The sequence below is a fragment of the Mytilus trossulus genome, chromosome 6, assembly GCF_036588685.1.
Source record: "Mytilus trossulus isolate FHL-02 chromosome 6, PNRI_Mtr1.1.1.hap1, whole genome shotgun sequence".
Lineage (NCBI taxonomy): Eukaryota > Metazoa > Mollusca > Bivalvia > Mytilida > Mytilidae > Mytilus > Mytilus trossulus.
This window is the reverse complement of record NC_086378.1, coordinates 84,958,825-84,984,242: the sequence shown is the minus strand read 5'-3', so window position 1 is coordinate 84,984,242 and position 25,418 is coordinate 84,958,825. Positions and strand designations below refer to the sequence as shown.

At 30.0% G+C, this 25,418-nt stretch overlaps 1 protein-coding gene across 12 annotated transcripts; it reads left to right on the top strand.

Moving 5' to 3' along the window:
- Positions 1–24: 24 nt before the first annotated feature.
- Positions 25–25,176, top strand: LOC134722063 (probable tubulin polyglutamylase TTLL9). 12 transcript variants are annotated; one of them, XM_063585504.1, is made up of 21 exons: positions 25–260; positions 1,437–1,511; positions 2,159–2,208; positions 3,148–3,197; positions 3,587–3,673; positions 5,271–5,318; positions 6,640–6,687; positions 7,982–8,032; positions 8,737–8,796; positions 10,263–10,295; positions 12,754–12,865; positions 13,386–13,471; positions 17,157–17,190; positions 17,470–17,604; positions 18,386–18,517; positions 19,926–20,013; positions 20,723–20,844; positions 21,598–21,731; positions 23,172–23,285; positions 23,686–23,816; positions 25,092–25,176. In XM_063585504.1, the coding sequence occupies exons 3-21, from the start codon at positions 2,191–2,193 to the stop codon at positions 25,160–25,162; spliced, it is 1,554 nt and encodes a 517-aa protein (XP_063441574.1). In that variant the 5' UTR covers positions 25–260; positions 1,437–1,511; positions 2,159–2,190; the 3' UTR covers positions 25,163–25,176. The 12 variants fall into 12 exon arrangements, with proteins under 12 accessions (XP_063441574.1, XP_063441577.1, XP_063441578.1 ...); XM_063585505.1 differs by having other exon boundaries at positions 133–256; XM_063585507.1 differs by lacking the exon at positions 7,982–8,032.
- Positions 25,177–25,418: the final 242 nt, after the last annotated feature.

Genomic DNA, 25,418 nt, shown 5'->3' with positions numbered 1-25,418 from the left:
TTTCCCTTTAATGACAGACGACGATAAATTGCTAATTTTTTGTAACTTTTTTCAAGTTAAATTAATCTCCAAAGATGAAATTAAGTAATTTACCAGATAACTTTTTTGTAGAACAATAGGCAAAAAGTTTTAATATTGCCTCAGTATAAACCCGAACATCTCACATGAATGAAATTAACCAATCGAATTAAAAACAAAATCAACACTTCACCGACAACTTATATTTACATTGGAAACACAATCCCAAGAACATGCAGTAGGTAAAAAACACGTATATTGCCAGTTAATGTTCATCATAACAAATGGACAAATATGGCCGTATTTTCACCTCAAAAACTACTCTGTGTACAGACTTACCTGTGCTGTTTGGAAAGTTTTAATGCCTAGCATCCACTAGATATATAAAAGTTAAATACATTTTGTGCTTAAGAAAGATAAAATCTTTCTTGGTTTTTGATGGGCATTTTTTTTCCTTTCTGCAGATGGTGCAAAAATAAACAAACACCTGAATTACTTTGATACTGTCCACTCACTGACTCAGTTAAACTCTTTAACTCACATATAGTTGTGAAGATACCTGGTGTCCATGTTAATAAATGACAGTGAAAACAATACAAACCTGTTTTTTACCTGAGGGAGCATCTCATAGTTGTACCACAACTTAGTCATTTTTCAAACCTTTTGCATGAAGGAAAAAAAATGCCCATCAAAATCCAAAAGAGATTTTATCTTTCTGAAACAAAAAATGCATTTAACTTTATTATATCTAGTGGATGCTAGGCATTAAAACTTTTCCAACTTTACAGGTAAGTCTGTACTCAGAGTAATTTTTGGAATGTAAATACAGCCATATTTGTCCGTTTGTTATGATGAACCTTAATGCAATTTACGATGCAAAAAAAATGAAAGTAACAAGTTTTGGTGATTATTATTAAGTCAAAGATTCTATTAAAACCAAATACCAAGTGGTCCCTTGTGTTTAACAGAAGCATTTGTCTTTTCACCCCACATTTCCAAAATTAGAAACTTTGAAATATAACTTCAAAATATTTAGAATATATTGTCTTCACTTTTTGCTACTGTGAAATGACTGCTCTGTTGCAGAAAAAAATATTAAGAAAAGAAATGAGTCCAGTCTAATGCTCTCCACTGACACTGTTTAGTGAGTGTAGTAAGGCATTAATCAGCCATTTTCGGCTACCACTAGTGTCAAATTGATTAAAGGCTAAAGCTCAGTGGTGGATCTAGAAATTTTCAAAAGTGGGGGTCTGCTGGCTGCCTAAGAGGCCAAAACCACACATTCTAGTTTAACATGTTTAATATGTCAGTTTGTTGACACTTTGTTATTTATTACATGTAGGTTGATATGGACCTTGAAAAACTTGAGTTTATGTTGTTCTGCACATATTGAATTATTTATTTTTTTATAATTTTAGACTTAAACTTAAACATGAGAAAAAAGAAATATACTAGTCTAGACTTAATAGATTTTTCTCACAAATAGAAATAAAGTAAGTACTTGTAGATTGTTGTAACTGTCTCCAAATTGCATTCAAATTTGAAGGAAATTCCCTCTTTCTGGGAACATATCATGAACATTAAGTGAGACTTCACAGAAAAAAAGGAAGGGCATTATAGATATATTTGCATCATTAATGTGTTTAATCTGAATGTAGAACTTCTTTGTTCAGACAAAACACTAAAAATTGTAATAATGATAAAGAACATGTACATGAACAATTTTAAGAAAAAGTACATTTGTATAAAAATAAATGTGTTTTGCCGTTTTGAATTTTCATCTGATGTTGTTAATAACACTTTTACACAGATGTCCACATTTTTTTGTCATTCAGAACCATACATGTATGTTGTAAAACTAAAATACAACAAAAATCCTGCATATTCCAGCTTACTAAAGCTTGTTTAAAATTCTAATTAATTGAGAATGAAAATGGGGAATGTGTCAAAGAGACAACAATCCAACCATAGAGCAGAAACAACCAAAGGCCACCAATGGGTTTTCAATGCAGGGAGAAATTCATGTTTTGTTTAAATTTAAAAAAACTGAAATTGAGAAAAAGTATAAAAATTGAACATATGATCATAACAAACTTTTTCAGTTTTAGTTACTGTACTTAATTACTGATTATATTTTCAGTGACTATATAGTGTAAAGAGATCATATTGAACATGTCTAAAGTTGCTAGAGTAAGTTTTGTTAGTTCTACAGGTTTATAGATATAGGAAGATGTGGTGTGAGTGCCAATGAGACAACTCTGCATCCAAATAACAATTTATTATAAAAAAGTAAACTATTATAGGTCAATGTACGGCCTTCAGCAGGGAGCCTTGGCTCACACCGAACAACAAGCTATAAAGGGCCCCAAAATTACTAGTGTAAAACCATTCAAACGGGAAAACCAATGGTCTAATCTATATAAAAAAAACGAGAAACGAGAAACACTTATAAATTACATAAACAAACGACAACTACTGTACATCAAATTCCTGACTTAGGACAGGTGCAAACATTTGCAGTGGGATTAAACGTTATAATGGATCCAAACCTTTTCTCTTTTTCTGAAACAATAGCATGGCATGTGGTGAAAGTCAATAATACATCCCATTGTTGTTGTTAATGGGTTGTCAATGTTAAGGTTAAGGTTCAATCTGTAGTTAACGCTTTCAACATGTACATCAATAACTTAATGAAACCTGCATGGAATTTTATTAAATTAAGAAACTACATGAATAAGGTCTAAAGATACAATGTAGTACAAAATGTATCTGGAGCAAAGTTTTGAAAATATATGCTTAATTTTTCATATTTTACTAATCTTATAGTTGGACTTATACTTCTATGTCCTTTGGTATCTAGTGGAGAGTTGTCTTGTTGCCAATAAAGCCAACCATATCTTCTTATTTTGATAATATGATTATTTATGATGTAGGAGAGAAAGGGTTGAAAAAGACCTCTAAATATATGAAGGAAAAATACATATTAAAATATCACATAACAAAGACGTGAAAAAGACCTCATGTCTAAAAAGGCCTATTGGTCAAACATGGAGTTTATAGTAAATTATATTAAAATCAGGATGGTGTTTAAGAGAGGACATTTTTTTAATTATTTGTATTTTTTTGTAGATACCAGGTTATCAGAGTAAAAATCCAAAACAGAATAGAGGAATTATTGGGTAATTTCAATCAAGTTATTTTTCGTCAAAAGCTTGTATGAAAGTGAACCTGAAATGTTATAAGTATTTTTGTGGTATTATATCTTACCAACGTTGTCATTTATAATTATTTTATCTGCGACCATGTATCAATCGGTCTTTCAAAACACAGACATTCCTTTTGCATAGGATTTTAATAGTATTTTATCTCAGGAAAATAAATACTATTTTTTTTCATTTAAGTTTTGTAGATTAAAAAAAAATCTAATCATTGATAATGCTTCAAAAACATCTTAAATTGGAAACTTTTTGTGTCTTTTTTCACATCTGTAGAAAAATATTTTTATTCTTTAAAGCTAACATTTGATTGAACCTATATGTTAAAGTATAAATATATTTTTTTTATTTAGAGACAGGGAAATTCGCTTCAAATGTTCCCTACAGAATGTAATATTAGACGTGCTACGTGGACGACCAGGCTGGACAGAAGTACCAGGGTAAGGCATTATTATATGTGTTTGTCTTATGTGTATTTACACCAAATATATATATCAACTTGAAAATAACATTTTTACACAAATATATTATTCAAATGTATTGTGTCTTATGTTGATATATTGCTTATTTATTTAAAGGTTATTGACTGTTTGACAGGATTTTTTCCATAGAAGTGTTTTATTTAGATGTCAAAGTAACTTTACTAAACTTGATATATTATTATTATTCCTGCACAAAGTAGAACAAGCTTTATAAGAAGAAAACAGAATTAAAATGAGAAAAAGTTCTAAAAGGGAGATAACTCTAATTTGTAAGATGACGAAATTGTGTCTTCATGTGCAGCACTCTTGGCTCTGGATTGGAGTGTAAACAAGTTTGATCAGTATCTGTTAATTTCAATGTTAAATGTTTAGGCTTACAAATAATCCTTATACATTGAAGAACATTGCAATTAGTATTTAACTTAGCAAACATTTGATAACATAGTCATATATAACCATTATCACTGTACTAGATATAGGAAAATATGGTGTGAGTGCCAATGAGACAACTCTCCATCCAAATAGCAATTTAAAATAAGTAAACCATTATCACTGTACTAGTATACATATTTTATAAGGGGCGAGCTGAAGGACGCCTCCCGGTGCGGGAGTTTCTCTCACTACATTGAAGACCCATTGGTGGCCTTCGGCTTTTGTCTGCTCTATGGTCGGGTTGTTGTCGCTTTGACACATTCCCCATTTCCTTTCTCAATTTTGTACTGATTTAAACATATAACCTATGTATTTTCTACATGCAATTTATACATGTATATGCTGCTCCTGTTCTCTTGTTTTCAGTGTTTAGCATATATTATTTCAACTGATGCTTTATATTACAATGTACTTCAATTCTTATAAGAAAAAAAAATCATGAATAAATTAATATTTTAAAAGTGAAATAATATTAAACTTTGATTTAATTAAAAAAATCAAAAAAAGATGGATTCTTACTGTGTGATTCCAAGTGGCTTTGCTCTATAACAATATTAATACTGTAGGTCAAATAACTTTTTAAAGTTATAGATCGAATTAATTTTTGCAAATGGATCAGTCTTTTAGATAAGCACACAATTTAACATTATAAACTGCTGAGTATGCAAATTGCATTACTTAATCTACATTACTACCCCCGATTTTTAAAGAAATATCTTAGAATTTGTTTCTTTAAATCTAGAATAGTAGTTGTGTATGTAAAACTTCTGTTTTTTTTTTATAACCAAAATGTTGTTAATAACACAATCCCCCGCCCATAACTAAAATGTCTTAATAACAACAAGTTATTTCATAAAACAGGGGTGAAAGATACCAGAGGAACAGTCAAATTCATAAATGTTACACTCTTGCTTGCAAAGTATTCAATGCCAGTGGGTATTTCCCATATTTATTGTATTTAGAGCTTTTGATTATATTGCTCATGCAGGCTTGGGTTAGAGATTTAGGATATTTGAGTTGCATTGACATATATTGTTTATATATTAGTTATTGCTTATAGATAAGCAGCTGCTTCAGTTTATTATATGTGATGAAGCTTCAACAGCTTTGTTGTCAATTTCAGTCCTAATAGTCAGGTACCAGCAGCCCAACAGGGCACCAGGCCATCAAAGTAAGTCTAACTGGGTTATTAAGGTACCAGAATCATACATTTACTGACCTAGCATGCACATTTGAGTTGGCATCATTTTGACAGCAGTTTATTACATTATTTTGTATCTGATCACTGGACATAGTTCTTTGTTTTTGTTTGTTTAAAATTACAATGCACAAATGATGCAATCAAATATATTTATTTAAATTTTGTATCTATAGAAAAATAAGGGATTTCTTTTGACTTTATATAATTTTGACAATTTTAGTGGAGCAATTTCTTTTTCATTTGAAGATAACTTGGCATTGGGACGAGCGTTTGGAATTAAGACATTCTAATTATAAATGTAACTTCATACTTAAAATTCAATGTTTAAAATTTACATTTCTCTAAAATTATAGTTTTTGAAAAAGTTTATTCAGTGTGAATTGATAGTTTTGAATTTAACTGCATGATTTGTGAAATAATGAACAATCATTTCATCACTAAAATTTGAGCACATCTGCTTGATATTAATTTATGCTTACTGATAAGGGTTCAGTTTTGTTGTTGAATCAAGTTATGAATAAATCAGTTCATATTTAATTGGTTCCCAAGTCTATTTTTTTACTCAAACTTGAAAAATCTTTTATTTTCTAAATATAATGTCTTGAATTTTGATGTATGTTAAATAAATCGACATGTTCTGTAAAGCTGAAGATTACATTATATTTATTGATTTTGGTCACCATGTTTTCACTGAACTCGGGGCCAACAAAGTCAATTCTTTAAATCTTTAGAAATACCCCAAATGCACTGAAAACTGACACAACTGGATGCACATATATGCTCACACAAGCTTTGGTTTATGGTGAATTGGTACTTAACCATTGTATTGAAAACTTTAAATTTCTGAAATATTTGTTTTTTTAATTAGTGTTTAAAGTTTTGAAAAAGTGTAATATTTAAAAAAATTTACTTAGAATATAATTGATATTAGATATTAAACTATGTAGATATTCCCTTTATTTCAGACTCTATACAATTGAAATAATTTCAAAACAACCTATAGTTGAGGGCCTCATTTAGACCTTTAGATGTTTAATTGTGTTACTAAGTTGTTGGTTAGCTCTCTTATTGATATATACCCCATACATTTCTTTTATTCCCTTAACAACTTAACTTAATATATTTTACCTCATATAGAAATGTTTACCTAATCAAAGATAAACATATGAAAAAGATTTTGTATATAACAAATGTGGGGAATTGTTTGAATTCAAATCTTAGTTTGGAAATTTTCATAACTTATAAAATGGGAGACATCCTTTCATATCCATTATTGCTTTGTAATTTCCAGTCAGCAAACTTCAGGTCTCACTCAGACAGGAAACCAGTCAAGACCAAGGTGAGTACTGCCAGATATACAATAAACTGGTTCTTTGCCTTATATAGACATACCAAACCTGCAAACAATAAATCTTGCAGAACTATGAAATCTATCCTTTATTTATACCAATTATAGAATCACTCCCTCAATCATAGTCACATCTTCTAGCCATGAACAAAATCTTGCAGAATTTTGAACTCTATCCTTTATTTATACCAATTATAGAATATCAGCCTGAATCATAGTCACATCTTCTAGCCATGAACCAAATCTTGCAGAAATTTGAACTCTATCCTTTATTTATACCAATTATAGAATCTCAGCCTGAATCATAGTCACATCTTCTAGCCATGAGCTGACATATCTTGCAGAACTATGAATTCTATCCTTTATTCTATTATTGAATCACAGTCTCAAATATCTTTGATATTTTTTACACTTTCATCATCTTAAAATCTTTGTCTTGGAAAATTTTTATCCTGTTAAACGACTTGTTAAGGCCAGTGTCAGTTTTAGTTTTGACAGGAATGGAAAAACTCTATTATTATGTAACATGTCATCTGTACCTTGAAGGTAGACTTTTCTTTTGGGGTTTAAATTTCATTTGTTTTGATTTTTTTTTGTGGTACACAATTAATGGAACTAAGAATAAAAAGAGGACATGAATTGTAATCATTATTGTCAGAAGTCTATTCTAGTTCTGGGTTTTGTTTCTTTATATAATCTTAACACCATTGAAAAAAAATCTAATTAAGCCTTAAAAACTCCTTCAGTTTCATTTATCTGCATAGTTCAGCTTCTATTTTCTAGACATGCCTATACCCTTTTCATATATCTTTTATCTGCATAGTTATATTTTCTAGACATGCCTTTACCATTATCATATATCTTTAATCACCATTGAAACTGCATGGAGACCTCTTATCATGAAAAATACTAACAGGATTTGTCTCTGCATGGAACCTTTCCATAACTAACAAAAACACCCTTCAAATTACTGGTAGATGCTTCAAATATTGAGCATGCTGTAGTCCTCTTATTATAGTCCAGTTAATTGAATATAATTCTCAATATGGTAAAGGTCTTTAATATTCTATACAGTGATCACCAATATAGTTATTGCTATTCTCATCAATGGTCAAAAAGTTTTCACTCTATTATTCAGCTTTAAAAGTGTTACTGACTAAAAAAATTTTTTTTTTCATCAATTAGAATAAATTTCTAAACATCATCATCCAGTAATTATCTAGTAATCATGTAGCATAAGTCTGACTAAATGTTCTGATTCATGTATCTGACCTTGACATTACAGCAATACTGGAAGTTCTCAGTCATCAAATATTATAGTCCCAAGTCGATTCAGGTGAGTTCAAGGTCATATGTTACCTAGGTGATGGACCATCAACTGTTACTCCACTCTTTTTTGTTTTTTTTACTGCATAAGTTCTCTTCACTTTCTTATTTAAAGCACAAAACTGATGGCACCTATATGTTTCCATGGTAACATGACATGCTGCTGAGCACCAAGGTGAAGGTCACAAATTTTGTTATAGTTATTTTTGTATATTTTTGTATGTACGAAAAGAAATTGACAACCAGTCTATTTTTACTGTATGTTCACAAAGGTGAATTAATAACTTTATAGAAAACAATTGAAATTGAAATTTCAGCTAGTATTTTGTGGAGTGTTATGAAGTCAGAAGAGTTAAACAAATACGGTGATGCACAAAAAACAAATAATCAGTTTTTACATATACTTTTTCATTGTCATGAATTTTCTCTAACAATTCTAAAAAAAATTTTTTTTTACCTGAAATGAATTTTTCCAAATTTTTAGACCAACTCAAAGATTTAAAGATGATTTAAATAGACAAGTTATTTGAATTTTAGTTCCATAGAATTTGCTGAAGGAGTTAATATTTTACTTGTGATTGTATATACATTTCTTTTACTATATATGAAAAAAAAACATTAAGGAAAAGAGTTATAAGGACGTTTATTGTATTGGTATGCATGGAATCTTACATTTGTGAAAGATATGTGATATCTTTATTTATTAACCTTTAGTCGACCTATTCAGCCGGTGGCACCACAAGCCACACAGATCAATGCACAAGGACGATTAGGGTGAGTGGCTATACCCTGGTCATACTGATCTAGTCCTAACTTAGAATGGTTCTATCATCTGTAGATTTCTTTATATGCATGAGTAGAAGAAACCTTTAATTGAAATTTTTTCTTTTCTAACCGTAAACTTAGGTTAATATTTTAGCTCTTATTGGTCAGTTTGTCAAAAGAAAAATATTTAGCACAACAAATCAAACTGTTTGAATGTTTGTTTGTTAATTTTATAACATCTTGGTACTTCAAAACAGTTATGAGGGGGATAGGACCTTTATCGGGACTCCATGATCAGGTGTTTTTAAGCTTGGGATTTCAAATTAACTCTTTCAGGATCTGGGAATTCTTTTTTTCGAATTTCGGGACCTTGGGATTGCATAATTTTAAGTCGGGATTTCAGGATTTCAGGATCAGGACCCCTCCTAGCCCACCTCAGTTATCTTTAAAGAACTAATAACTAACATAAACTTTCTGTACTGATATAAACATGTAACAGGCTATTATTTGAACTTGGAATTATTTTTAATTATGGAATTTTCATAATTTCTTGTGTTTAAATTTTTTAATAAATTCCATGTTTATTTTGTGTTATGATGCTTTGAGTGGTTAATAACACTTTTCATATAATGTATTTTGGTTAGATAGTGTTGTGCACGGCACAGTACATTCTAATGAAAATATACTATTTTCTTTGTAATAGAAAGTGTTGTGCGCAGCACAGAACATTTCAGTACAGAATAAGCATGGAATTTATTTAAAATTTCAATAACAAGAAATCAAGCAAATTCCATAATTAAAAATAATTCCAAGTTCAAATAATAGCCTGTTATGTAGACTTATACTGCAGATTACATGCCTTTGGATTCTTGGGAGAAACATTTTGTTTATATTTTACAGGGGATGTCTTTTTACTTTCCTGACAAATTACCTTCTAACTATTCTAACTTATTTCAATCATTCTATGCATATAAATATATATATTTACATGCTTCTCTAATAGCCTAATGTAATCTAGAATTTTAAGATGTAACATTTTAACTACTAGTATTTCCTTCCTAATTAAGTCAAATAAATGGGAAGAAAAATATAGTGTATTGAACATTTATGGGTAAAGCATTATGTTAGTATATTCATTTTATCTAATGTTTATCTATGTCTTCTGTTGAATACAAACTACATGTGAAAGGAAGGCAGGGCAGAATTTTGTTTTAGCAAGACAAAGAAACCTGACTGTATTTTATATATTAGAAGTATTATATATTCTTAATGCTACATGTTATACAGTTAATAAAAAATCATTTGTTTACCAGGTTAAGAGATGTAATTCATTATAATATCATAAATTATTTTCAGGGTTTTCAGTGTTGAAACAGATTTATATGATATATTTATTTGTAGCGAGTAATGATCTTAGCTTGTGTTTATATCTATGACATGTGATATCTCTTATAAAACCCACAAACATTTTACAGTTTCCAAAGTTTACCTCCAATTCCTAGAAATAGGTGAGTCATACTTGGTCTAGTTAGACCTCTAAAATACTGGTTATAGTTGGTCTTATTTTACTATTACTTTACTATTTCATTCTAGCATTGACTTTTGGGAAATTTTTAGTTAAATTTTCCTTATTAGTTCATATGAGTATTACTATTTTATTTGAAGTTTGATATATTTTTTTAACTTTGTATGCACTAAAGGCATTCTTGGGTAATTGTCTTTTTAAAAGAAGAGATAGATTAAGAGTCAATTATTATTCTGTTCATCTAATTAAAAAACTATTACACGTACTACACCTTAAAACTTTAAGGTCAGATAATTTAAGCAACCCAGTACTTAAATGAATTATATTCATTGTCATATGTAATAAAATAAAAAATTCTCTTTGAATTTAACTTTACCCCAACAAAAATCACAAATACATGTAGTAGTAAGGGAACTAATAATTAAAACTAATGAAAATATTGTCTTAACTAGATCAGGTATATGTAGAAGTATACAGCACATTTCTGTCTTAATACTGCAGACTTGTGTAACAATTAACCATATTATATATACTTCCTCTAAATTATGTACTAATCATTATCTTCTTCAAGTTTTGCAGCAGATTAAATGAGAGATACAAATGTCTTTGTGTATATCATATTTATAAAGCTTTTATATCATCTGATAGCACATGTACGGCAATAGCTTTTCTATGAAGAATCTAAATGACTTGAGCTTATCATTTGAATAATCCATATGAGTTATGAATTATTATAAAAAATATTGTCTAAACTAGATCAGGTATCAGTAGAAACATACAGTACACTTCAGTCCTTTTACTGCAGATTTGTGTAACAATTAACCATAGTAATGTACATCTGTATACTTTCCACTAATGTTCTGATCATTATCTTCTTTCAGTTTTGCAGCAGAGTAAATGATTGTTTAATCATTAACATCTTTATGCCCCACCTACGATAGTAGAGGGGCATTATGTTTTCTGGTCTGTGCCGTTCGTTCGTTCGTCCTTTCGTTCGTTCGTCCTTTCGTTCGTTCGTCCGTCCGTTCGCTTCAGGTTAAAGTTTTTGGTCAAGGTAGTTTTTGAAGAAGTTGAAGTCCAACCAACTTGAAACTTAGTACACATGTTCCCCATGATATGATCTTTCTAATTTTAATGCCAAATTATAGTTTTGACCCCAATTTCATGGTCCACTGAACATAGAAAATGATAGTGCAAAGTTCAGGTTAAAGTCTTTGGTCAAGGTAGTTTTTGATGAAGTTAAAGTTACATCAACTTGAAACTTAGTACACATGTTCCCTATAATATGATCTTTCTAATTTTAATTCCAAATTGAAGTTTTGATCCCAATTTCACGGTCCACTGAACATAGGAAATGATAGTGCGAGTGGGGCATCCGTGTACTATGGACACATTCTTGTTTTTGGTATTTCAGTAAAATTGCAGAAACTGCAGACATATTATATTACTCTGCTGAAGTAAAATTATGACAAATGTCTTTGTATATCATTTTCATAAAGCTTTTATATCATCAGATATTATATAACTTTTCTATTAAGAATCCAAATGACTTGAGCTTATCATTTATATAATCAGTATGAGTGATATTATATTGTTTAATATATAAATTACTCAAACGTTTTGTTTTTGGTGCATTTAAAAATTTCTTTATCATTCCTTTGTGCAAAAAAGTCAAATAAAGTTTTTTACTCATAATTTACTCGACATAGGCATATATTATCTCAGTTACAGAATAAGGTTGATAGTGGTTGTATGATATGAAAACCCATGTATTAGAAATCTTTTTTCAGCTGTGACTGATAAAAAATATATATTAAAAAATAAAGATAAAGGTAGTTTATTGATTTCAAATCCAAAAATTACAGGATTGTTCACAAAATTTCAAGTTACTCCAAAAGTAAATTTTTAAGTTATTTGCACATATACATATTCATATAAAGATGGACAGATAATATTTTCCTTAAAATCATTAAAAATTTGTCATTTGCAAGATGTAAGTTGTTGAAAATTAATAGTATTTTAAAAGAGGTAAAAAGATAAGTACATTTAGTTAGAATTTATCTTTCATCATTTAGTTTTTTCTAAATGGTAAGTAATATTGGGTCAAACTTATTTTTTGAAAGTTTGCTGGCATAAAATGTTGTGAATAGACAATCATTATGTGAGTAATTTGTGTTTTATGGGCAACACTATAGCAGGTTGTGAAGAATTTAAAGTATCAAAATTATTTACTCCTTCACCAAAGAAAATATTCAATAGAACACTGGTTTTAAGAAATGTGTATACTATTTATATATATAAAAAGACATTTTTCAGGGAAATAAGTGGCAACGGTTGCTATATACTAGGCCATTTATCGGGTCAGAATGGATAAGAGAATTTTCATTTAATATAATATTTATATCCCCATTGTGTATCCTAATTGTCTTATTTGTTTACAGTGATGGGGACTGGGATTTTTATTGGTGTGATAGAGAATGGCTGCATCAGAACTATGATACCATGTTTTTACATGAACACCAGAAAATACTGCATTTCAGAAACCATTATGAGGTATATGGGGTATATTTTATAAATATAGACATTTCAAAAGTATTATTAAGTTAGTGTAATCAACATAGTCAAAACAGCTATAAATATGTGTGATGTATCATGTTTGAATTCTGAAAAGCACTACAATAGAAAAAAGAACCATGTTATGATGTGTAGGGTATATGAGTCTGTAACTCAACAATATAAGCATATTTCATGAACATCAGACAATATTAGGAAAATCAATATATATTTATATAGATATATTTCTATGGTTATAACTGGATTTTTGACACATTAACTTTAAACAAACCATCAAACAATAGTTATGGGCAGTTATTTTCCTTACTGACAAAACGTTAACATTTACATATGAGCAAGTTTAATGCATAAGGTCCATTATTATCTGAGGCAGCTCATTTACTAAAATATCTAAGATTCAATATACCAGAATTGTAAAAATAAAATGTATTTAGAGGTTATGAATGTGAGAATAGGTCAGATTTGTAGATAAACAATTTGCACATTATTTATACTCAAGTTGACAAGAAAAAACCTAATGGTAAAAAATCTAAAGAGATTAAGAAAACAAACTGAGAGAGAACAAGGAAAGACTGAAGCACAAAGGTTTGTCACATTTCTGGTCTTTAAGAACATTTCTTAAGTACAAAATAAGATTATAAAACTGTTAAAGGGAAAATTCACGATTTTTTACTTATGGTTTAAATATGTTCATTATGACATAATATATATATTCACAAAGTTTTATCGCTATATGTGCAGTAATAAAGGAGAAATTCAATATTTAATGAAAAAATATTAACTACTTCCTGTAGGTCGTGACGTTTTCTCCTGGTTTTTGCATGCCGGGATTTAAAAAACAATCATTAAAAGTCTTGGTTTTTAATCATATTTTAACGTAATTGTAAGCGCGCCGATGACTTATGCTTTATCTAATAACCATCCGATAATAAGAAGATAAAACGCACATACGTTCAATTGCACATATTCATGAGATAAATTTTCTATGTTAAACGTATATATTCAAATTATTTTTGTAGACAACACAAAAAGTTATAAATTGATTTTTAATTAATGTATTTTCGGACTGATAAGGTGAACAAAGTAAAGTACAATAATTTGTAAAGACAATATGTTGGTGTACTCTTATTGACCTTTTACTATCTCTGCTATGACTTGGTTGATACGATGTGTGTATTCACGGTTCTGTAGCAATACTCGTAGATGGCTTGTTGAAAGGTAAATTGTTATTTGCACTTCGGTATTTAACCACGCCTCTCGGGCACACCTTGCCAGGTGTGACTGTCTATTCGGATCAGTGAATTATAAGACAAGGGGAGCATCCAATACACATATTTAAAATATATATTCAAGTTGGTGACAAATAAAAATTGATCGCCGTGGAATTATTTAATTATGTTTGGTGCTATTATTTATTTGAATTCAAATAAGTTAATTTACTAAGAAATACACAATTTTTGGTTAAAGACGGGAAACTTAATTCATATGTCCGATTGAAATGATTTACACCTTTTGTCCTTGATTGATGTCTAATAAAAAGGAGAACTTAGAAATTATAAATAGCTTTACCAAAGTATTTTTATTTGTCTTTATTAGGCAAATAAATGAATGAGAACACTTAGATTTAGACTTTTTAAAAGCCACGTACAAATTAATAACTGGAACTCACTGAAGATAACTCTACCGAAGCGGAATATAATATGAACGAATAAAGAAAAAATACTTTTGTACTTGAGAAGTCTTAAAACATTGACAGCAAATTTAATGTCTTCTTGGAATGGAATCGAAAAATTACGAAATTAGATATTCTTTATCAAGTGTGAAAAACGTCAACCAAATTTAATCATAATCGGGGACGTCCTTATTAAAGTAGTCTTCGTCTCACAACGTATAATACTTAATAACTATTTGACCAAAGATGTTTAAAAACAAAAGACAACGAATTTAATGTCATCTTTCCCTATTTTTGAATGTAATTATAAGTCTGTTCAACTGGCAAGAATACCCCTAAAGCGGACAAATATCTGACAAGCAGTTTATTCTTTAAATTTGCTGTCATTGAATATCAAGAAAGAAAATAAATCCCGAAAATGATTTGAAACTTTAATACCCAATAGCTTTCCTAGAAAATATTCACATCCCTCGGGGATTATTAGTGTACGTCCAGTAGCATATGTCGGAACAGTTGTGGTGATGACGAATTTCTTTCTTTATTCGAGAACAATCTAATTGATATATAAATCTGTGATTTTACTATGTTCATAACTTCGATGAACCAAAGCAAGTTATAGATCGACCTGTATTTAAATCAAATTGGTCCTCTTCTTCTTCTTCTTCTTTTGGTATACAATAGTCTATCGAATTGGATGATTACGTACTGTTGGTATACGTGGACTAGTCTATTTACAAAACTTTTACCCCAATTTGCACAAAATGTATGTTTCTTTCTTATGTTCAATGTATACATGTATATATTTTAAATTGCGCTGTAGTTCCGTAACTTTCTATCCGGGCGTATAAACGAATCGTCGACAAGTGCGCACATTTTTTTAATCAACATTTCTGGAATGATCCAACTATGTCCTTTACTATTGACAACGAGTAAATATAACATTGTCCCAGAGACATATAATACAATTATATGTCTCTGATTTTCCCCAAATTAACCCTTGGAAAAAATACGTATATTTGTATATCTTCAATTTTTTTTTTTTTGGTATCATTTTTTTTTTTTTATAAATAATATTCTTTACACCAGAAATTTTATTTAAACAAGCGTATGAGTTAAGTAATGACTAGTATATTATATCACTTTCGGACACGCAAGACAGAGATGTATATTATACATGCACCTGATAGTTCAAAATGGAAAGTTATAAGTTATCGGCCGTGTACACTGATCAATACCTACAGAAGTGAAACGATGCATGAACTTGCAGGCCCGACAGGAAATCGCTTGAATACCTGGTCTATCACCTTACACCCCTCACAATACCTTTGGGAGTGATACCTTAAGCCATGCGGGTGATCAGTGGAGCGAAGATCCTAATTTATTTGAATAAAGTATATTACTTTAAAGAATTATGAACGAATTAGATTTTCGAAAACAATTTTCACGGAACTCTTATTTATGATTTGAACTTTGACTTTTTAACTAATTCCAATATTAACAGTTTAAAAATAACAGACTATATGGTTATTAAAAATATAAGAACATTTTCCGAATCAAGTTAGTTAGTCAGATAAAACAACCGTACGATTGACAAGATATCGACACGTAATTACGACAACATCGGTTACTGTAGTTTTGTTTCTTTATGGTTTATAGACATATCGTGATTTTTATTTGGACAAGATAACAAAATGGCGGAACGCAAAGAACTGATACTCAAAATTTAAAATCGATGGTGATCTCTTATCTAGCGGAATAAAACTTTAATATTTATAAATTTGAGCATTTTTATACAGAATGGACATAATATGAATTTTTGATTTTTTTGCGAAGTTTCCCTTTAATGCTTAATCCAATTTTTTTTGTTAAATTGAATAAAGATATAAGTTATTTTTTTAAAGAAGATATTTTTTTTATCTCAATTCTATAATAATAAAAACTAAAAAAGTGTTAAAAATAAACAAAAAATATTAACACGTATATACTCACATAGTTTACCTATAATTGTTCATTTCTATGTCATTTTGTCTCTTGTGAATAGTTGTCTTGTTTTAATCATACCACATCTTTTTTGTATAAGAAATTGAAAAATTGTAAAAATATTGAAATATTATATAATATATTTGTAAGAGATCAGTGTGCCATTGTCAGTTTTCTTGAACTGAATTTTTATGTGCGTATTGTTATGCGTTTACTTTTCTACATCGGTTAGAGGTATAGGGGGAGGGTTGAGATCTCACAAACATGTTTCACCCCACCGCATTTTTGCGCCTGTCCCAAGTCAGGAGCATCTGGCCTTTGTTAGTCTTGTATTATTTTTATTTTAGTTTCTTGTGTACAATTTGGAAATAAGTATGGCGTTCATTATCACTGAACTAGTATATATTTGTTTAGGGGCCAGCTGAAGGACGCCTCCGGGTGCGGGAATTTCTCGCTGCATTGAAGACCTGTTGGTGACCTTCTGCTGTTTTTTTTTTATTTGGTCGGGTTGTTGTCTCTTTGACACATTCCCCATTTCCATTCTCAATTTTATTTCACACCATATGTATAAATTTTGATGCAATGCTCTAATCCTAGTTATATTTTTTTGCATTTCAGTTTTGATTTTTATCCAACAACATATGAACTTCCTGTAAGTTAAAAGTGTAACCAATATTTTTTGTTTATCGCAATGACTATGTTCTTGAAATATTAATCATTTGAAATACAAAAACATTTCTTTCATAAGATACATGAACAATACAAATGTTATGGTAAAATAAATTGTTTTTAAAAAATTAAACTTGAAAAGAAATGCCACACTTGGTAGATTAATACTGATTATTATATGAATAATAAAAACATCACAATAACTTTAAAAAAATTACAGTAATAATATGTAAATATGGAAGATTTTCCCTTCTAATTTCAGTCAGAATATCACATTTTTGTGGAGGAATTTAAGAAGAATCTTGGGATCATTTGGATAATGAAACCAGCAGCCAAGTCACAGGGCAAGGGAATCTTCTTGTTCAGGAGATTGAAAGATATTACAGACTGGAAAAAGGTACACAGCTGCTTTCTACTCTTTAATTGCACTAAAAATAACTGATTTTATATTTATATTTCTACTCTTTTTTTCTAAATACTGTGGATTCATTAATATTCGTTGGATACCAATTTTCGTGGTTTTCATTGATACAGGGAAACAACGAATTTAAATGTTCCACGAAATGCAAATTTTCTAAAGAAATGCATGTGAACTTTGTCAAAACCACGAATTTAAATACCCACGAATATGCAAGTTTTCCTCTATCCACAAAAATTGGTACCCACGAAAATAAATGAATCCACAGTAGGTGAATTCACATGACCTTACACTACCTTTCAAATTCATAGTAGTTTGGTTTTATCAGAATATCAATGGGCCAAAGTCTTTTTTTCAAATTGAGCAAGGGGTGAAAATTTCCAGCTATTGCAAATGACATGATATTGTATAGTTACACAGATTATAAACCAAAAATGGCAGCCGAAAGAGAGAAAAATGAAACCAAATTCAAGGAATATTTAAAGTAAAAAATAAACTAACAATGTCAAAGCAAACATAAGACCAAAACGAAAACAATAGAACACAAAATACATCATAGAAAAGTAAAGACTGAGCTACATAAACCCCACCAAAACAGGGGTGATCTCTGGTGTCTGAGCATGAGTCTCATTGGCAATTATACTACATGACCATCTTTTTAATTTCTTATATATGTTTTCTTAGTTGTCAGAACAAAAGTTACAAAAGTATATGTTGGCTAAATCACATTTTATAAATGAAATAATATATATTGTTTCAGGGAGAATATCAGCCATTATCAGACCAGACCAGAGATGTACCAGAAACTTATGTTGTACAGAGATATATAGAAAATCCACTCTTAATTGGTGGTAGGAAATTTGATGTCCGAGTTTATGTTTTAGTCTGTTCAGTAAGTTGAAAGAATTGTTTCTATTATTTCTGTTTAAGTCTGTATAAATAATGGAATGAAATATGATTGCCAATGAGGCAACTATTAGATAGAGTGTATTTGGTCTTGATTAAATTATGTTTTCTTATCTTTGCATAAAAAAAATAAACCAAATTCCCTTGGCATGAGTTTTATCGTAATTTGTGAAAAAGATTTTTTTTTTGCCTCAATTGTAGAGACGAGACTAAAATGTGCTGTTTTCTATGTTAACAGGTCATCAGTTATTAAAACTTATCATTTGGTTAGTTCAAAGGAAAACCTCATGAAATAATAATTTTATGCATTTATATAAACTCAATGAAGATTCTTTGGTTTTGCCACTCTTTTATGATCTATTGACTTTGAATAAATCGCCACATTGGCAAAAATACACAAGAGAGATATATTTTATTCTTTATTATAAAAGAAGAAAGTTGATTGCCATGAATTGAATATAAAATAGAGGATAAATGGAGAGACATTTATTTTATTGCGAACCCAATTGAACCTTTCTATAGATTCACCTGCAAGTTACCTGTCCATTTAAACTTTTGTAAGTTCTATTGTCCCATCTAACAAATACAACAGGTATTGTTCTCTGTTTAGTTTATTCACTCAGACCTTTAAATTTCTTCTAAGAGAAATCTATCACTCATTGATTAATCTACCTGAGTAAAAAATGTATCTGCTAAATTGATAGAAATAACACTTTTACTATGTATAAAAAACTGTGTATGAGTTTGAATGTATTATATTAACAATCTGTTGAATGTAAACACTAATTCAAACATTAATAAAGGTTGATTTCTGAAAAAAATCAACATTATTCCTATTTCTAAAAAAAAAATTGATATAAAACCCCTAAAAATGTTGATGTTTATATATTAAGGCCTTCTTAAAAGTATTCTATAACTTAACAAAAACTGAAAGATGCAAATTTTCATAAGAACAATACTTTTTTTTTTTAAAACAAACTTTTTATGATTAAATTATTAAGTATTTTGAACAGATTGAAAAAAGTATTATAAATGTTTAATAAACACAAATCACAGGCATTTTTTTTTATGTGAAACATGTAATTTCTATCAATTTAGCAGATACATTTTTTACTCTGGTAGATTAATCAATGAGTGATAGATTTCTCTTAGAAGAAATTTAAAGGTCCTGGTGAATAAACTATACAGAGCACAATACCTGTTGTATTTGTTCAATGGGACAATAGAACTGCCAAAAGTTTAAATGGACAGGTAACTTGCAGGTGAATCTATAGAAAGGTTCAATTGGGATCGCTATAAAAGAAAAGTCCTGAAGGTTTCTTTGACAGAATTATTTATAAGGGAATCATTAAAAATTTACACATCATATTAATTGTGTGTTTTATATTTTACAGTATAATCCATTAAAAGTCTGGCTGTATCGAGGAGGTTTTGCCAGATTTTCTAATACCAGATTTTCTCTAGATTCCATCGAAGATACATGTATTCTTTTTAAATAACAAAAAATTACATCTGTCATGATCACATGTATGTTTCAATAGGCTATTTTGATTGGCTTACATCAGTCTCTGGTCATTCTGAAATTAACTTTCATTTCAAAATAAATAGTAATATTCATGATGATGCAAGCTTCCACAATAAAAGTCCACAGGTAAATAAATGAAAAACTTAAAATAGAAATCGTGTTTTCATGATCGTAGCTAAAAAATGTAATGATAAGTATTGAATGCTTCTTTTATTAATTTAGTAGAGGTGTAAGTTGACTGTGGGCACATTTTTCGTGCTTCAGACAAAATGTACTTTGGTCAAAGCTTTTACACCCCAATGAATTTTCAAAAAGAATTACAGTACAGTGATATCAGATATAGATGTTAGAAAGGCATGATTTAGTTCCTATGACATTTTATGGGAAAATTAATAATGTTGTTATATTTGATTTTATTTAGAAAATCCTATCATAATTATATTTTCTTTGCAGAAATCCTTTTTTTGTTTTTTGTCTGTTTAGGCAAGTCCAATAAGCTTAGTTGTACAATACATGAAGGTCAAAATGTCATAAATTTTTGTGAGAGGCTTCTTTTTGCAATTTAGATACAATGAAAATTTTCTAATGTTAAATATCAGTAACAAGTAAAACATGAATATAACACCTTATTGCTAGATTAAATTGTTTCCTTACAACCATAAACAGATGTACATTTAACCAATGTGGCTGTACAGAAGAATGCCCCAGATTATGACCCTGAGAAAGGTTGTAAATGGTCTACCCAACAACTGAGGAAATATCTGGCAGCCAAACATGGTGTAGATAAGGTCAGTTTTTAGGGGATCAGATGCCCATGAAAATGAAATTTGACCAACAGCAAAATAGTTGTTTAATTTCAAGATAGAATGTTTGAAAGAATTGCTTGAGCATCTTTAATGCAATCAATTTATTTTAAAAGAACAGATACTATTGGTACTTTATGTCTCAAATGGTTCCCCTTAACAGCTAAAGGAAAACAATGCCTCTCCCTCATCAACACTATGATGCAACATAGATGGCATTGAATTCTTTATTACAATGCTTGACCAATTAAAATTAATGTTTCTAGATAGAGCCTGTACTGCAGCATAACTATTGGTGGATCCAGGGGAGGGGGGTTCCAGGGGTTGGACCCCCCCTTGTTTTGGCTGATCAATGCATTTGAATGGGGACATTTAGTTGGACCCCCCTTTTGTCCTGGGTTGGGAACCTCCTCCCCTTTTTAAAATGGCTGGATTTGCCCCTGCTAAGAGCATATTTGACCATGAAAATTTTTACTCAGGATTATTAAGTTTAAAACTTGTATATATTCAAACATATTGAGTTTTTCTTGAATATTCTACATGTTAAAATTTCAATCAATTTTAATAAAATTTAGAATTGAAATGGGGAATGTGTCAAAGAGACAACAACCTCATCATAGAGCAGACAACAGCAGAATGTCACTGACAGGTCTTCAATACAGTGATAAAATCCTATACCCGGAAGTGTATAAGTATATTTTTCAAACATAATCTAACAGTGTATGGTTATTCAAACAGGTACAGAAGATGTTTAAAGCTATAGATAACATAATAATAAAGAGTCTACAAAGTGTTCAGAAGATTATAATTAATGACAAACATTGTTTTGAGATGTATGGTTATGATGTACTTCTGGATGATGACTTAAAACCGTAAGTTTATACTAAATTGTAATATTTTATTCATTTTGTATGAAAAACAACCAGCTGACTTTAACAAGAAAATCATCCTTCTAAAAATAATTTATATTCTTATAATCAGGTGTCAATAGTTTAATGTGTAGGTCATTTCATGACAAAATGGCATGGATTGTTAAAAGATATAATTACAGTGCAACCTGAGTAATCAGACACACTTGGGGACCAGTAAAAGATGTCGGATTAAGGGCATACCATGCAGTTTTGATCCTGTATTTACAGTTTGATGAAAATTTCCATATAGGCTATTTTTTGCCTGATTAAATCAAATATGTCCCAAGTCAGGAGCCTCTGGCCTTTGTTAGTCTTGTATTATTTTAATTTTAGTTTCTTGTGTACAATTTGGAAATTAGTATGGCCTTCATTATCACTGAACTAGTATATATTTGTTTAGGGGCTAGCTGAAGGACGCCTCTGGGTGCGGGAATTTCTCGCTACATTGAAGACCTGTTGGTGACCTTCTGCTGTTGTGTTTTTTTTTCTACGGTCTGGTTGTTGTCTCTTTGACACATTCCCCATTTCCATTCTCAATTTTATTAAGTTAAATGAGTTCGAAATTATGTATATTTGCTCAAAATTCAGATTTGTGGCCATATTTTCACTTTCGAAAGAAAGCCTTAACTTTTTTGTTTTTAAAGATAAACACAAATTGTTTTTTGTTAATTTGTTATTTCTGTATTTTATAAGTATATTAAAATTTCAGAAATAACTCTTATTTATCAAATGGTCATGAATTAAGAAAAAAACTTAATTTTTTGCTGTATATTTATCTAAATTAAAAAGAATGCACTGTTTACAGTTTTGTAAAATTTTGTTTCCGTGCAAAATGAAACAAAATATTGATTTAAAAAAAAGGGGTCCATGCACTTTCAAATTAAATCAGTTTGAATGATTAGAATTAGTCGAAAAATGCATCTTTTTCCCGATATGTCATAGTTTTATGTCGCGAAAAAACATATTACGTCAGCAACGTCATTACCTCCCCTGTAAATGTATCGTATGCCCTTAAGCAGGAGGTTCTTATACTCAAGTTTTTTTCTCCAAGGATAAGCAGTTGAAGAGGGATGTTGGAATATTCATGTGTTGGATTAGGCAGATTACACTTTACATCTTCCTGTCAACTCTAAAGTTTACAACCTTTTGGTAATCCCATCTTTTTTGATAGCTAATTTTTCGTCAGAAGGTCCCTTGTTTCCTATTGGTTCTTCATCTTACAACATTTGAGGCCGCAATGATCAAGCTAAGAACGATTTTAAAAGTGACATTAAATACAAACAATAAAACATGGCAATACAGTCAATCCTCACATGTTTTTTAAGCATTACTTTGTAAAGTTAAACTTGCTATCAGAAAAAGAACAGTGACTCCATATTTTGATGATTTTGTATTTTGTAGGTGGTTAATAGAAATCAATGCTTCACCCTCTCTGACTGCCAGTGGAAAGGAAGATTATGATCTCAAGTTTGGTCTCATTAGCGACCTTCTAAATGTCCTTGACCTTGAAAATAGGTAAGATTTATATGAATTATTGTCTGGACTATTTCATGAACATACACATCATTTAATCTCTGGTTGGTTGTCTCTTTGTCAATTGCAGTAACCTATGTTACCATATTTATACATACATATGACAATTTCACAAATAAAATTGTTGATTATTACATAAAAACAAGATCACAAATAAAATTGTTGATTATTACATAAAAACACACATATATGTATTTTTTATTCTGTATACTAATCTTACTACATGGATGGCCTTTAAAGGATAATTGTGAAGTGTATAATATAAATCTCATGAATTGTTATTGTATCATTATGATTCACAAAACTTTGATTGTCTGTTCAATATTTTGTTGGAATTTTAATGATTTACTGTAAAGCATTCTGACTTGATATATTTTTGCAGATTAACAGGTAAAGAGAAGAGAATTGGTGGTTGGGATCTTCTTTGGGATGATGGACCTATTGTAGCAGACGACAATATGGATTGTACACCTGCTAATGGCTCAGCAGTATCTACACCTAACTCTTATCTAGGTAAGTTGTCATCCCAGCAAATTTTATATAAAAATAATAGTGACTTGATAACAGACCTGGAGTCTGACTTAAGTGAAAATCTTGCTTATCATCATCTATCTTAAAAAGTGTTATGGGACATTGTAAACTTTTGCTTAGCCAGGTACTTTTTCTCAATCTATGATTATTTTTGGTCAAGATATGGTTTTCTTTTTGCAATGAATTCATAAAATTGAGAATGGAAATGGGGAATGTGTCAAAGAGACAACAACCCTACCATAGAAAAAACAACAGCAGATGGTCACCAACAGGTCTTCAATGTAGGGAGAAATTCCCGCACCCGGAGGCATCCTTCAGCTGGCCCCTAAACAAATATATACTAGTTCAGTGATAATGAACGCCATACCAATTTCCAAATTGTATACAAGAAACTAAAATAAAAAAAATACAAGACTAACAAAGTCCAGAGGCTCCTGAATTGGGACAGGCGCAAATGCGACGGGGGTTAAACATGTTTGTGAGATCTCAACCCTCCCCCTATACCTCTAGCCAATGTAGGAAAGGAAACGCATAAAAATACGCACATTAAAATTCAGTTCAAGAAAAGTCTGAGTCTGATGTCAGAAGATGTAACCAAAGAAAATAAACAAAATGACAATAATACATAAATAACAACAGACTTTTAGCAGTTGACTGACATGCCAGCTTCAGACTTTAATTAAACTGATTGAAAGATTATGATTTCATCATATGAACATCAGGCACAATCCTTCCCGTTAGGGGTTTAGTATCACACCATCATAACATATATGAGAAGAACATAACCTGTGTCATGCCAACAACTGTTTTTTGAATAAATGTGTTTAGTTCTGATGCATGCATGTTATCAGGTTTTGGCATTTTTAAATGTCCTCATTCAAAAACAGTGTGTAAAATTGGTCAAATAAGTCAATTTGAACATGTTCATGACATTGTAGTGACATCACAAATTACTGTTATGCAAGAATGAATCTGATATTAAGCTGTTCATTTATTAATGAATAAATTATGAATATCATAATTTGAAATTCAAAAATATTTTTATAATTATGTCTTTCAGTGGTCAGGTAATACCACCTTCTTTAAACAATTTTATCTGTTGCTTTTCCACATACAATTGCTTCAAAAAAGTTTTTTTTTGTAATAGCACAACATGGCTTATGCTTTTGAAAAAACAATTAAAATTGTAGATCTGAAGAAAACATTTGTGTTGTACTTTTTTCAGATAAATGATCGTTTACAATAATGTTTTTTCAGGTTGTTTCAATGACAGAAAAAAGCAGTTAAGAGAAATATACCTGACAGCACAATCAGTTAAAAAGTCATAGTAGTCTTCAATATCTTATTTTGTTTTATGTGAGGATGGAAGATGTTTTTTTTTTAACATTTGTATCAAATACTCTGTAAGTTACAGCTGTGTTGAATAAGTGTTGTATGTCATCATTGTTTCATAAAAAATTATATGATATGAAAAAAATGAATATTGCAATTTTTTAGATTGTTTTTTTTTTGGGGGGGGGACATCATTTAACTATGACAGTCTTTTGTTACTCATTCCACTGTTTATTATGCTCAATCCCAAAC

Coding starts and splice junctions, on each gene's coding strand:
- LOC134722063 (XM_063585504.1), top strand. Junction 3,674..5,270: donor GGCTGGACAGAAGTACCAGG/GTAAGGCATTAT, acceptor TGTCAATTTCAG/TCCTAATAGTCAGGTACCAG. Junction 10,296..12,753: donor CCTCCAATTCCTAGAAATAG/GTGAGTCATACT, acceptor ATTTGTTTACAG/TGATGGGGACTGGGATTTTT.